A 14610-nucleotide genomic window follows, 5' to 3' on the forward strand; every position below is an offset into this window, starting at 1 on the left:
ATAGATTTTAACATTTTTTACTTATTGTGTATTAATGATTTATTAGTCTAGCAAATAAGCCATTCATGCTAATATGCAAAAATGTTTATATGTTAGAAAAGGTTGAGCTTTCGATTTATGTTCCCTAAGGTTTATTTAATATGATGTATACTATCAACTATGAATGATTTTTTTAATACTGTAAAGAAATTATAAGGCGTGCAATTGTATCTGTTTTTTAATAGTATATATAAGTTATGTCTTTTATTAATGAATCTTATTATTCCATAAACGTAGAAATACAAAAATATATTTTTATGTCCGTATCACTCGACTTTAGTATAAACTAAATCTATTGTTAATAGAGAATGTATATTATAAAAACACAATTACCATCCTTTCGTTTTTTTACTTTTCCTACTCTATAATCTTCTAATTGTTTATCAATTTCTGCTTGCAGCTCATTTATTTCCACATCTATATTTTCTAACTAAAAAAATCAGAAATATTATTAGAATATAAAGGAATATATTATATAAAACAGGCTTATCAGATAGTGGCTCGCGAACCTGCTGCGTCGCCAAGCGCTTCCCCTTCCAACTCTACCGGCTCATTTCAGGGATTGTCAGTCGTCGCGATGTAGTAACTATTCTTCATAGTAAATTATTGGAAATTTCTACGTTGTGTGACAAAGAAGAAAAAAAATTAAAGTTCCAACAGTTTACTATAGAGAGTAGGATAGATATCGTGACAACTGACAGCCATTTCTGAAATTGACCGTCGGATCGAGTTGGAAGAGAAAGCAATCGGCGGCGCGGCTGGCTAAAATAATAATTTTAAACTTTCACAAACAAAAAATATTACAAATTTAAAAAATGATATACTTTTTGTAAACGTTCTCTATCTTTTTTACGTGCTGCTTTAAATGCTGGAGGATCCTGTTCTTCTTCTAAATCCACTGTCATAAATTCGTCTAATGTTAAGGCACTGGATGGTGTATCACCAAATTCCAGCAATCTATATATAAGAAAAATCCATCATTGAAGCATCTCGTCCTTGAGAGTTAGAGTAAAAATAAGATATTATATATAGATGTCTGAGAAAAGTGTTACTTCTCGTATGTTACCTTTTACGTAGAGTAGATTCGTGTACCTTAACAATTTTTATAATATCAGCAGTTGATCTGCTAAATTCATGCAATCGCGCAGCTATTAATAAAGCTATTGCAGAAAAAAATTAATATATTTAATGTATACATTATATATATATATATATATATATACACACACACATGTATAATACATTAAAATAATAAAATATTTACCTGCGCCACATAGACCTGATGGCCTACGGCCACTATGAATACTATCCCTTTTCATTCTTTGAACAACTCTTAAAGCTGTCATAGATACGGCGTGAGTTTTATCACCAAATTCAAGTTTATGCGCAAATCTCATGATGTATAAACAAGGATCTAAATGAGACAAAGAATATAAATTTGTACAATCTATTTCATTCTATATTCTGGGCAAAAAATTTATTTGAAATATTTTATTTTCTCATTTAAATAACATAAATATTAGGTATGGAAAAAAGTTCGTGGCGTTTTTTTAATGCCATCTAATGGGAAAAACGCCACGAACTTTTTCCCACACCTAATAATGTTCTATTTTATATACATTTTAATTTTAATACGATATTTTAGTTTTAGGATAAATTTGCTCCAGTTAGCAGGAAATGCTGAAGTGAACTTTTTTAATTCCATATTATAAAACTTTTTTACCTAATAATATGTTCTATTTTATATACATTTTAATTTTAATACGATATTTTAATTTTAGGATAAGTTTGCTCCAGTTAGTAGGAAATGCTGAAGTGAATTTTTTAAATTCCATATTATAAAACTTTTTTAATTTCAATATCGACAATAATGATATTTTTAATTCATTTCCCTGATAGCAAAGTCTGCGCAGACAGATTTTGAGCAGAGCCTGCTACCAATTTTTGATTACAGAAAGGCAATAAATTGTACACAGAATTTGTATTTGACATCGGCAGCAAATTGCTGTCAGAAATATGACAAAGCCTGCTAGACATGCTATATCAGCATTGATAGCAGAAACTGAACAAAGGCTTGCACAACCTGATAGATTAAGAGTACATTGAGAGAACAGAACTTAATTCGAGCAAATTCTGCTCGGTTTTTGTCACCAATCTGGCAAAATCTGTCAGCAGGCTTTGTCGACAAATCCTAATATAATAGCCAAATGCGGACATAGAAGGCTACGGTTTTGTAGTCGAAATCTGATCGAGTTTGCTGCCAATTTGACTCCATCAAATTGTTGACATTTTGCTATCAGAGTTCTCATCATATGTTACTGTTTTGTCAACTCCAATGTCTCAAACAGAAACTCATAGTTCATATGTCTCAAACTGATACATCTATCCTTATATAACATATTGCAGCGCTATCTATTGTACAATCCTGCACCTACTACTAGAGACAATTACTGTTTTATTTACCATCCTGCATTTTCACCAAACATATATATATATATATATATATATATATACGTAATTTAAATTGATTTTTTATATGTTGCGACAATAAAACGTCACATGATTTAAATTGTCGAGAATTGATTGGAAGTGCCTTACCTCACAAAAAATTTTCAACCAATAACAGCATTTTGCTGTTGTGCATGAAAAGTCAGCTTTAGAGTTGAATGTAAATCATTAATCAATTTTTAATCAAATCAACAGATCTTTTTTCTAAGTTTTCATCTAACATGTAGGGAGGACTAAGATTATATAAAGGGCTCCCTATTGAGGACTGTAGTGAAAATTTTTCTAAGAATTTTTCATATAATTTTTCAGAATTTTTATATAATTTTATAATTTTCTCACATTTTTTATACAAATTGAAACATTTTTCAGAAAATCTTTTCTCAGAATTTTTCCATATCTTATTACCATATCTTAATTATGAAATATCGTAAGCTTTCTAAGATTTTTTGTAAATATAATTTCTGATGAAATGTTATAAAATCTAAAAAATTAAAAAATATTTTTGTTTAAATTATGGGATGAGAAATCTCAGAATATTTCAGAATTCACATGTATGAAAAATTCTGGAAGAAGAAACTTTCTGAATATTTTTGAATATTTCTGAAAAATTAATTTTAAAATTATTTGATATTAGATTTCTCCACATTCTATTTCCTAATTTCTTTTCTTTTTTTTCTTTTCCTTTTTCTTTTTTAAATTTTCGATGTAGGGGAGTTCATCATGACAGGATAATTTTTATTCTTAGTTTTTATATATGTTAGTTTTTATTATCTCTGAAGAAGGCTCAAAAGATGTAAGGTCCTGTAAGCGCGTTTTAGTGAATAAAGAAGTTTCACACTTCATAGATATATTATTTGCACGACGTCTTCTGCGCTTGACTCCTACTGCATGTATTCTTTCCAGTTCTTTGTTTATTATTAATTGAAAATTCTTTTTTAAATATCATGTAAATATTTAAAATATCATGTAGAAAATAAAAAAAAAGTATCATGTGTTAGTTTATATTACGCAATCATGTATTAGACTATTGTCGTTTTTTATTAAGATGAGATCCATAAAATTGGAATTTTTATTTTTTGTGAGATTCAAAAAAATCATAAACTTTCCTGACAATGAGTTTTTGAATGATAGTGTACATTGTACACTACCGATTTATTGTAAAAATAACGTTTATTAGTAGTGTAATGAGCGAAGGGGGGAGTTTCTAACTTGGGAGTTCCAAGGGGAATACGGGACGCGGTTTCTTCGGAGATGGGAGTATATCATGCGGAGTGGCAGTAAGACATCACAGATTTTGGGGACTGTAGTCACGTACAAGACAACAAAAAACATCACAAAAAGGGAATATTATCATGAACAAAAACAATACAAAAAACAAATGATTATAAAACGAAAAGTATTATAAAGAGTACTCGTCGGTGTATGCTCTAATCATTTTTCCAAGTCAAGATATGGCGTAATGTAATTTTTCTAGAAACAACATTTATTAATTATTTTAAATAAATACGAGTTTCATAATAATCGATTAAGTGCCAACATTTGGCTGCTATCGAAATCAATGATTTTGAAACACAATGTCTTCCTCTCTTGATAAAAGAGCCTCGATCGTTTATTCTTTTTTGAGAGAGGACATGACAATCAAATATATTTTTTGCAATATGATTCAAAGTTAATAGAAGTGTAAATGTAAGTGAAATTCGATAGAATTATATATTTTCATAAATTTTTATGAGAATAGAGTTCTAGAATAGTTTTTTGAAGCATATTTTGAAAATGAGCGCATAATGTTCTGAAAAGAGGGGATTACAGATTATAGTACATTGAAATCTATGAGAGCAAACTCATCTTACTGTTAGTAAATCGTTATAAACACGGATCGAGATTTCAGTCAGGCAGAGCAACAATCTGTTGAAGCGATCCCAAATTGCTATCTTGAAGGACCATTTTGCATGGATAGAAGAGTGCAATGAATTTATTGAACATGTAATCTTGAAGAATATAATCATATCAAGCATTCACGAAATCTCTTCATTAGACACAGACAATCTTTATCAGATATATAAATATGAAATCGGAATTTTTTAAATAGAAAATACACGTTTATTGCATGAAAATGATAAAAAATATTTTATTCGAAATATTGCCCATCGATAGCTATACATTTTTTCCATCTGTTTGACAATTTGTGGATGCCACACCAAAAAAATTGCTCTTTTGAGCCAAACCAGTCATCTAGCGTACATCTTCGTAAGAAGTGAAGCGCTGCTGAGCAAGCGCGTATCCCATCGATGCAAATAAGTGGTAATCGGACGGAGCCAAGTCTGGTGAGTAAGCCGCATGCGAAAATATTTCCCAATCAAATGCCTCAATCATTTCCTTGACCAATTTTGCTGTGTGTGATGGTGCATTATCAAATGTGAAGCAAAATCACTTTGTGTTGCCTTTTTTGATATTCTGGTCGTTTTTCACACAGCTTGATTCAAATTGATCATTTGTTGTCGGTAACGTTCAGTATTAACGGTTTCGCCAGATTTTAGCAGCTCATAATAGATCACACCTTTCTGATCCCACCAAACACAGAGCATTGTCTTCCGTCCATAGCGATTTGGCCTTGCAGTCGATGTCGATTCGCCTGGAGTTATCCATGATCTTTTACGTTTAAGATTCTCAAAATATATCCACTTTTCGTCGCCAGTCACAATTCGATGGAGAAAATGACTTTCTTTTGCCTGGCGAGCAGCATTTCGCAAGTGGTTTTTCGGTTTTCCTGCTGTTTTTCATTCAGTTCATGGAACCCATTTTTCTATCTTCTGGATCTTTCCCATGGATTTCAAACATATGGAGATGGCTTCTCGTATCACATTCAATTGATCCGCGAGTTGTTGTTGAGTTTGAGCATCATCCTCATCCAACAATGCTTGCAATTCGCTGTCTTCAAACTTTTTTGGTGGTTTTCCACGTTCTTCGTTTCTCATGTCAAAACCGCCACTTTTGAATTTTTTAAACCACTCAAAGCATTGTGATTTACCAAGAGCATGCTCACCGTAAGCTTCGACAAGCATTCGATGCGATTCTGCAGCAGTTTTCTTCAAATGGTAACAGAAAATCAATGCTGTGATTTACTCCGCAAATCGTAGTTTCCAGGCACAAAATTCGACATGTTCAACGCTATTACAAACTATATTGTTGTATGAAACTTGTATTGTTGTGAGTTGAAAATCTTTGTCAGATGTTAGAACAAGGAAATGGCGTCAATGGCGACAATTACATTGATAGCTTTGGCCATCTATTGGTAAATTTCGGTTTCATATTTACACACCTGGTAATCGCTACAATTGCACGACTCGAGGATACAAAAATTAGAAAGATGATTTTTGCATTTTTTTTGGTGATTACGCGAGCACTAGCAATAACAATGACAATAACGCGGAAAGATCTTTTATGTGGCAAGAGATCGATGCAGTTTTTGAAAATCAAATTTTAATCGATGCGATAATTAACACGGACTACATCGAGCCGCGACGATTTTTAGAAGACATCAGCAATGTAGTGCTCGAGCGAGTGCAAGACACAACTGTATAAAAGTGAACACCATATCTAACGTGAATTGGCGACGGGTCATAAACATGCCAATAAAAGTAATACTAAAAATACTATGATTAAAAATACTCTTTCAAACATCGAACTTGCGTGAATGGTGCAAGAGGCACGTCATCGAACTCACGTTGGCATCTCTCGAGGAGTTTCAAAAACGTGAATGGGTGGGCGTTATCGCGGATCATGAATCTTACAATAAACATCAATAAGTGTAATCCAATGCGTGTGGGATGTCACTTCGAAGTGCCGCGAGAGATAATGACAAAAAGAGCGGTAATTAATGCGATCGATGGACAATACATGTTTCGCGTAGTCGGTGGTTGCTATTCTGTACCCAGCAGAAAGAAACACGAATTGCAAATTTTCCATACTATACGATGGTATTGAATTTCTTATAACGTTAAAAAACGTAACGAAATTTGAACGTCTCAACGATGTGTCGTCTATTAATGTATACGGTATCGAGAAACAGAAAACGTGCAGTAACAAAATGTATCTCGCGCTGTGTCATCCTTTCGACAGGACTTGAGCGCAGAGCAGTTATGCAATATATTGAAAGTCGTACTCTTACGCATATACAGTGACTATATCGACCGTGTGAGACAAGCTTAGGGGACTTTCCATGAAATCGAATCCGGAGATTCGAATCCATCGTCGTTGCGACGAGTACTACAATTACAACGTGGACGCACATCGATGGTCCCGAAGATAAAGGACTATAGCGAATATCGGCGGTCTGAATCGAGCGCTTCCTTTCGAGTTATATATTCCGGCTATCAGTTTTGCCAAGCATTCGACATACGAAGCGATTAGCCAGAGATGACATGGGCATAAATCCGCGACGTGCCGAGAACACGACATTGCGTATTCTCGGAGCAACGATTTCACCGATAGATACGCGGCGAACAAGATGCTTGCCGATAAAGCGCTAGGTCACACGTCATTGCGAGAGATTCGATTCTGAGCGAGAGGCCGCCGCTGCTACCGTCTGGGCAGCAAAGCCAAGATCAGCGTCATGGGCATGAAATTGAAGAAGATGACGAAAAAGTGGATACTACCGACAGTGAAACGAGGCGTCGCGTTATCGTTTCTGCTTATGTTGGGCTTGAATCCTTGCTTCGCGGAGCGGCCAGTATGGCGAAAGCGATAAACAATAGCAAAGCCGCGCGACGTCAGTTCGAGGAGCTGCAATGTCACGATCGCGCAATGGAACAGGGCTGTGGACTGTATCTCGCTCCGCACAAATATGGACGCGGATTCAGCCCTTACAAACGCGGAGTGTAACTGCAAAGAAAAAAAAATGCCAAAAAGACGATAAAAATTCCCTCAGATGCAACTACCAACGTGCACTTGGACGTGCTCGCGAGACGTATGCGCGTACCGTACTTTAGAGGTGTTTTCATGCGTAACGCGTTATTGACGAGCGAAATGTGCGAAATCGTGAATTTGGATAATTGCGATGGGGCCAGGTATTCATTGGGTAATCTATCTAATCGAAAAGGAATGACTAGTAGTGTACTTTGACAGTTTCGGTAATCTTCGATTGCCCAAGGAACTGGTGCAATATTTCGGGAACGGTGTTACGATGTTAGAGTACAATCACATGTCCTATCAGACGTATGATCAGAACTTTTGTTGATAGATGTGCTTGCGGTTTCTACGAACGCGTCGACGCACGCGAATTTAAAAAGATGAGGTTCCGCGAAATCTCAATATAAATCTTATCGAATGCTTTTTCCGTAATGTCGTTGACACTTATGCTGAGCAGGAAGAGCAGTGTCCTCACGGCACACTATTTTCCTACCATAAAGTTGTGTGACGACGAGCTCTCATGATCTTTGAGACTCATCACACGATAACGAACGAAAACGAATCAAACAATAAATTTTATTTCAGCAAAGACGATGCGGAAATTACAATTCCCAAGGATTCGTATGAAATGCGAGACTAAACAAATTTTTGAAACATAGGATTTTATGGAAACGTCCACGCCGCGACGCGCTTGAGACTGTTGACATAGTCGTAGTGACAATAGCAACAATAACACCGATGACGACGACGATGGCGAGAGTGGAGAATATTCGATAACACTCCGCGCAAATTACAATACGATGAGATGCGAGATTAGATGCGCCTACAGAATTAACTTTAACAAGTCCAACAGTGTCGGATCACTGCTGGGATTTTCGTCAAATGCGATTTCGAATATGCAGCACGAATCGGACATGTCGATCAACATAATGAACATAAATGTTATCCGCGTAAAGTGTAACGTGTACTGCAACGGCAAAAACGCGATACACAATACAAAACACGAATTTTCGTCGAGCGTGCCGTCAGGATATAAGATATTGGAAAGACCTACACATTTATCTCAATCATCGCAAGGATCTAATGACCGTTTGTAGAAGCACAACTGCAAGCACATCTGTCCGCAGAAGTTCTGATCGTACTCTATCGTTGTAACATGTTGTCGATCAAAATGGACAATTGCTCGATTTTCGAGAAGAAGAAATTATCGTTAGATTGCACGTGCGACGACGACAACCATAGCGCGATCGTAAGATGCTCGTGTTGAACGGAGCTCACGCAGGGAGATAACGCATTCTTTACAAGGCTGGTAACGTCACCGCTCGACAACATTCGCTCATCCAGCTGCATTAGGAAGAAGAAGCTCAGTGCGTCGAATGTTAATTTTTTAAATCATTGAGGTTCGGAATTTTCAAGATAACTGATATTCTAAACATCAAGGATTCGATTTTCGATGATCGCATCGTAAAGTTTGAGACTCACGTACAATCTGTTTGACAACACAACGTTGTTGTATAACAACGAGATAAGAATACCCATACAGCAACAGGATTTATACACGTTGCTGAAAGCTTTCTATTACGTGTACAACTTTGCTTCCGCCGTTTTTTTTCCGAAATTCGAGGCTTTATTGTAAAAAACTGGTTATACATTTATGATTCAAAGTATTGTCCATCGCTGGCCACTACTTTCTCCCATCTTTCGGGTAGCATACGAATCCCGCGTCGAAAAAACTGGTCATCTTTTGAAGCTATCCACGAATCGATCCAATTTTTTACTTCTTCATAAGACCGGAAGTGCTGTTCTGGTCAGCCAGGCCGTGTGCCATTGATCGAAACAAGTGATAGTCAGAGGGAGCAACGTCTGGAAAATACGGCGGGTGGGGTAGGACTTCCCATTTCAACGTTTCCAAGTATGTCTTGACCATTTTCGCAACATGGGGTCGAGCATTGTCATGCTGTAAAATCACTTTGTCATGTCTCTCGTATTGCGGCCGTTTGTCTTTCAATGCTCAGCTCAAACGCATCAATTGCGTTCGATCGTCTGTGATTGTTTCAGTCGGTTTTAACAGTTTATAATACACTACGCCGAGCTGGTCCCACCAAATACAGAGCATGACCTTGGACGTCAAAATCACCGTTCTTGAAGCGTTAAAACCACTCACGACACGTTCTTTCACTAATAGCGGCCTCACACAATAAGTATTTGAGAGCATTCGATGAACCTCAGCTGCAGATTTCTTCATATTGAAGCAAAAAATTAAAACCTCCCGCAAATGACGAGAATTTGGCTCGTAAACTGACATTTTCAATCGAGAATAACTTTATGATGCAGACACAAATCGACTAAACTTTCTATGGGGTTATGTTGACAGATGCCCAAGTTTATTGTATGACGTCTATGATCTATTTATTTTGATCACCACTTACCGCTAAAGCCATCTATAGGAAAACGGCGGAAGCAAAGTTGTACATCTAATGTATTATATGTTGAAAGAAAACTAACGAGGAATAGAGAGGGTCCAGGGTGCTACCGCGATATTGGCAAACAATTGCGTCATGTTCATATTTGATGAAATTCGAATAGTGTGGAGATTTATCGTAACAGAAACGTCGGAGTTACCATCAAGAACTACATATCGCTGACATATGATAAATTTTTGATTGCGCTGGATGGATGAATATTAAATTCGACACAGAGGAAGGACACTTTAATTTTTGCCTACCGCTCAACTGCTGTTAGGCTTTTGTGAGGATTACAAACGCGTGGTTGTTAACGCTCGCCACGAGTTGATTTTGATAAGCTCATACAATGACAATTATCTGATTGGAGATCCGGCGATAGATCCAATGCTTGAATTATTCAAAGTGCAGTGACGAATTATTATTGAGCGAGATAAATAAGCTATTGATGCTACGAGCATTGGAAAGCGGTCGTTATCTGAACATGAGTTTTCACTCATGAGATTTGTATGAATATCCTCTGTTACAAAACACGACTAAATATTCATGGATCGTCAAAACGGCTGCTCAGCTCGGATAGTCACGATATGTTATCTTTGCTCTGCAAACGGTCGAAAGAACAGCATGTTTCAAGAAGCAAGCGTGTTCGATTCTTGTAATTTGAATAACGTGAAAGTCTACCTAAATTCAGATTTTTATCCGTATGATGATTTGAATTTGAATTTTGAAAATTTTAAAAAGAGATACACCATTCTGTTTAATATGTACACGCGTTTTCGTAAAACATTACGGAATCGATTGCTTTGAATTGCTCAACGTGCTCTCGTTTGTTGAGAAAGGATCTTTTGCGATCATTGACTGCTCGCAACAAAATGAATCCGTCAAGAATCCGTGAATGTACGCACAGAATTTGACTGCAAGGAGAATGTGCTTGTAAATACTATAGCCTATTTTCTCATCATACACGATCGCATAGTTCAATCCGTTAATCAACGTTGCACGCAAAATCATCCTAAATACATACTCCAACACGCTATAAAATATACGATTCATCGAAATCAATTGTAGTCCCAAAAAATCGTTTACCATGATCATACCAACGTTTATAGATCTGTAAGGATTTATTGTTGGAAAGAAATTTATCGTAAAGGAAGTGGCGATGTGAGAAAAGGAGCCATTCTCTCCTACTACATTTTTACATGTCTCAGGCCATGGAATTTTTTGATAAAATCCGAAAAGTATTGTGCTTTCTGGCTGAGTGTTTATTACCATGGATGGGAAGGCGAGATGATCTCGTACAGCATGGTGAAATGCCTGATTACGATGGCTGTAATTAATAATGGAAGAAAATGATGACAATAAAGCTCTCATATATGTTAAAAGATGTGAAAAATAGAAATAGTTGGTGGATATACTCGATAGCGACGATTTGACCATTGAGATCCTGGATGCTGATTACGAAGATATAGATTTTTTTGAATAATCTAGATGTTATTAATATTAAGCAATGTGTAAAACATGATAAGAGTTATACGTTTACAGAATGTATTTAAAATATACAACTGGTGGGAGAGGGGGTTGCAATGTCAAAAAGAAATATATCAAGTTTAAAATAAAATGAATTTTTTTTTAAATACGTTCTAAATAAAGATTATGCGTTTCGCGGGTTTCCTCCGTGTCCAGATCCATTCTTGGAATGCCAACGTTTCGTGAACTTGCAGTCCACTTCATCAGGACGAAGAGCAGCCTGATACTGAACTGTTCCTCCGAATCATTCCTTTTTATATTATACTACTTGGTGGGGAGAAAGAAGATAATTGGGCGGAAGAGGAGAAGTGAGAGGGGGAAATTGGTCAGTTTTCAATAATCGGGAGAATGATTTTCTATATTTTATTTATGTTATAGCCAATATCTTTTGTTAGGGTGTTTTTGTATCTCTGTGGCTTCTCTATATTTTCTTGGAAAGTATGATGTTATGTTGGCTATTATCGTTTTGTCAAATAGTATTTGATGTCCTGTTTTGTTGTATTCTGATAATGATTGCGTGACGTGTTTTATCCTGACATCACGTTGGTGTTTTTTTATCCGTAGATTGACCATTCTTCTAGTTTTTCCAATGTATACTTGTCCGCAGAAACAAGATATTTTGTATACTCCTGCGGAGTTGAGTGGAGGTCTTTCATCTTTAGGATTTCTTAAGATTTATCCTATCTTTTTGGATGATTTAAAGATAGTTCGGATATTGTATTTGTTTAATATCAATCCGATCTGTATTTTTGACATGTGGGAGATGGAGTATACAAAATATCTTATTCTTGCAAGCAAGTATACATTGGAGAAACTGGGAGAATGGTCAACTACGAATAAAAAAATACTAACGTGATGTCAGACTAAAAACACAATCAACATATCGAAACAAGACATCAAATACTGCTTGATAAATTGACCACAATAGACAACATCATACTTTTCAAGAAAGTAGAGAGAAGTATATAAAAATACCTTAATAATCTAAATAGAGATAATGGCTGCAACATAAATAAAATATGAAAAACCATTCTCCCAGTTATTGAAGACTGACTTTCCTCCTCCTCCTCTCCATTCACAATTATCTTCTTTCCCCCATCACTCCAATAAGTAGCGTAATATAAAAAGGAACGACCCGGAGGAACAGCTCAGGCTGTATTAGGCTGCTCCTCACTCTGATGAAGTGGACTGCAAGGTTCACGAAACATTACAAGAATCTGAACTACGAGGAAACCTGTGAAGCATAATCTTTATATAGAAAGTACCCGTGGAAGCCTCAAGAATATTATCAAATGTTCTAAAGTTCTAAATTTTTTTTCCCTTTCCCTTTCTTATTGTTAAAAATTAATTAATAATAGCTATTTAGTAGTAGTAGCAGTACGATTTAATAAATATTGAATTAGTCAGTAAGAAAGTGCGCTTGGCCATTTGTATTACATTAATAAAAATATTATTATAATTAGTTACAATGTTATATTACATTCATAAAAAATATTATCATAGTTAGCTACTAAATCATATCACATTTATTTAATTAAATTGCATGCGAGAAGAAAATGAGAGAGAAAGAATAATATAAGTATAGGATCGCAACGGGTAGGAGAAAAAGAACAAAACCTCCGGTGATATGCTTCCTTCCTTCGGACTCTATGTGAAATCCCCCGCGCGGTACACACTCACTCATTCACTATAATCATTCGTTTTTTGTTTTTGTTCATGGCATTCTCTTTTTGATGTTTTTTATTGTCTTGTGACTGCAGTCCTAAAAATCTGTCCTGTGATGTCCTGTGATGTTTTACTGCCACTCCCATATAATGTATCTTCGAAAAATGCCCCGCGCCCCGTATTCCTCTTGAAGCCTCCAGAGTTAGGATTCCCCCTATTATACTACTTTTATTAAATATTTATTTTACAGTAATTATTCGTTTGTAGTAATAAATTGAAAAAAAACAAACTCGTTTAACATATATTAAGATTAATTCAATATTAATTTCACATTAATTATTTAGCAACCCGTACGCGGCATCGCTGTTAGTTGGACGCAAGTTCTGTTTCTTGTAACTGAAAAATTATTTAGGATAGAATAAGTCACAATATTATGAGATTTTTAATAAAATGACATCTTGAAAACAAATCTCCAAAATTAAACTCCAATATGAAAATTAATAAAATATTTTGATAATTCTCGTTTTTTGCACATTAAACTATTCTTTAAAATGTTAAAACTAAAATCTTTATTTAATATTACAATAAAAACACGTTTATTGAATGTTAAAAAACATATTTTTGTATAATTATACATTAAAAAACTTATACGGTTACGGATATATTAATTAATTAATTGCTTATATTAATTTTGATTCACACAAGGATCAATTCAATTTTTTTTTTAATTAAGAGAATATTTAGAGAGAGATATATTGTTCAAAAATAATTTTATTAAAATTTCGTAATCTGTAATGTGTAAGAAATCTTTTTTATTAAAAAGATAAATTATTGGAACTGTTATCCAGTTAACACTAAATATTCATAGAAAGTTCGATTCGTATTCCTGTGTCGAATATTCTAGCAAAGTGAAAGAATCATCACAAATCGATATACAAATGTCGATAAAATGTCCAGAATATTGTGTATGAATACTCCTTATATTAGGTGTACAACTTTGCTTCCGCCGTTTTCCTATAGATGGCTTAAGCGGTAAGTGGTGGTCGAAATAAATAGATCATAGACGTCATACAATAAACTTGAGCATCTGTCAACATAACCCCATAGAAAGTTTAGTCGATTTGTGTCTGCATCATAAAGTTATTCTCGATTGAAAATGTCAGTTTACGAGCCAAATTCTCGTCATTTGCGGGAGGTTTTAATTTTTTGCTTCAATATGAAGAAATCTGCGGCTGAGGTTCATCGAATGCTCTCAAATACTTATGGTGAGGCCGCTATTAGTGAAAGAACGTGTCGTGAGTGGTTTCAACGCTTCAAGAACGGTAATTTTGACGTCAAAGACCAACATAGCGGTGGAAGAGAGAGGTTTTCGAAGATGCAGAATTGGAGGCATTACTTGAGCAAAACTCGTGTCAAAATCAAGAAGAATTGGTACGATCATTGGGAGTGACTCCCCAAGCCATTTCAAAACACCTCAAAGCCATGGGAATGATTCAGAAGC

At 35.3% G+C, this 14610-nt stretch overlaps 1 protein-coding gene across 1 annotated transcript in view; it reads right to left on the reverse strand.

Annotated features, from left to right (window-relative positions):
* LOC108686455 (transcription factor IIIB 90 kDa subunit) overlaps positions 1–14610 on the reverse strand; it is a 67160-nt gene that overhangs the window by 12902 nt on the left and 39648 nt on the right. The window contains exons 6-9 of the mRNA XM_018191780.1: positions 1304–1453; positions 1106–1199; positions 864–996; positions 373–469 (exon numbers count right to left, since the gene is read on the reverse strand). Coding sequence (XP_018047269.1) covers positions 373–469; positions 864–996; positions 1106–1199; positions 1304–1453 — 474 coding nt within the window. The remainder of the gene's footprint in view (positions 1–372; positions 470–863; positions 997–1105; positions 1200–1303; positions 1454–14610) is intronic.

Source organism: Atta colombica, unplaced genomic scaffold (genome assembly GCF_001594045.1).
Source record: "Atta colombica isolate Treedump-2 unplaced genomic scaffold, Acol1.0 scaffold181, whole genome shotgun sequence".
Taxonomy (NCBI): domain Eukaryota; kingdom Metazoa; phylum Arthropoda; class Insecta; order Hymenoptera; family Formicidae; genus Atta; species Atta colombica.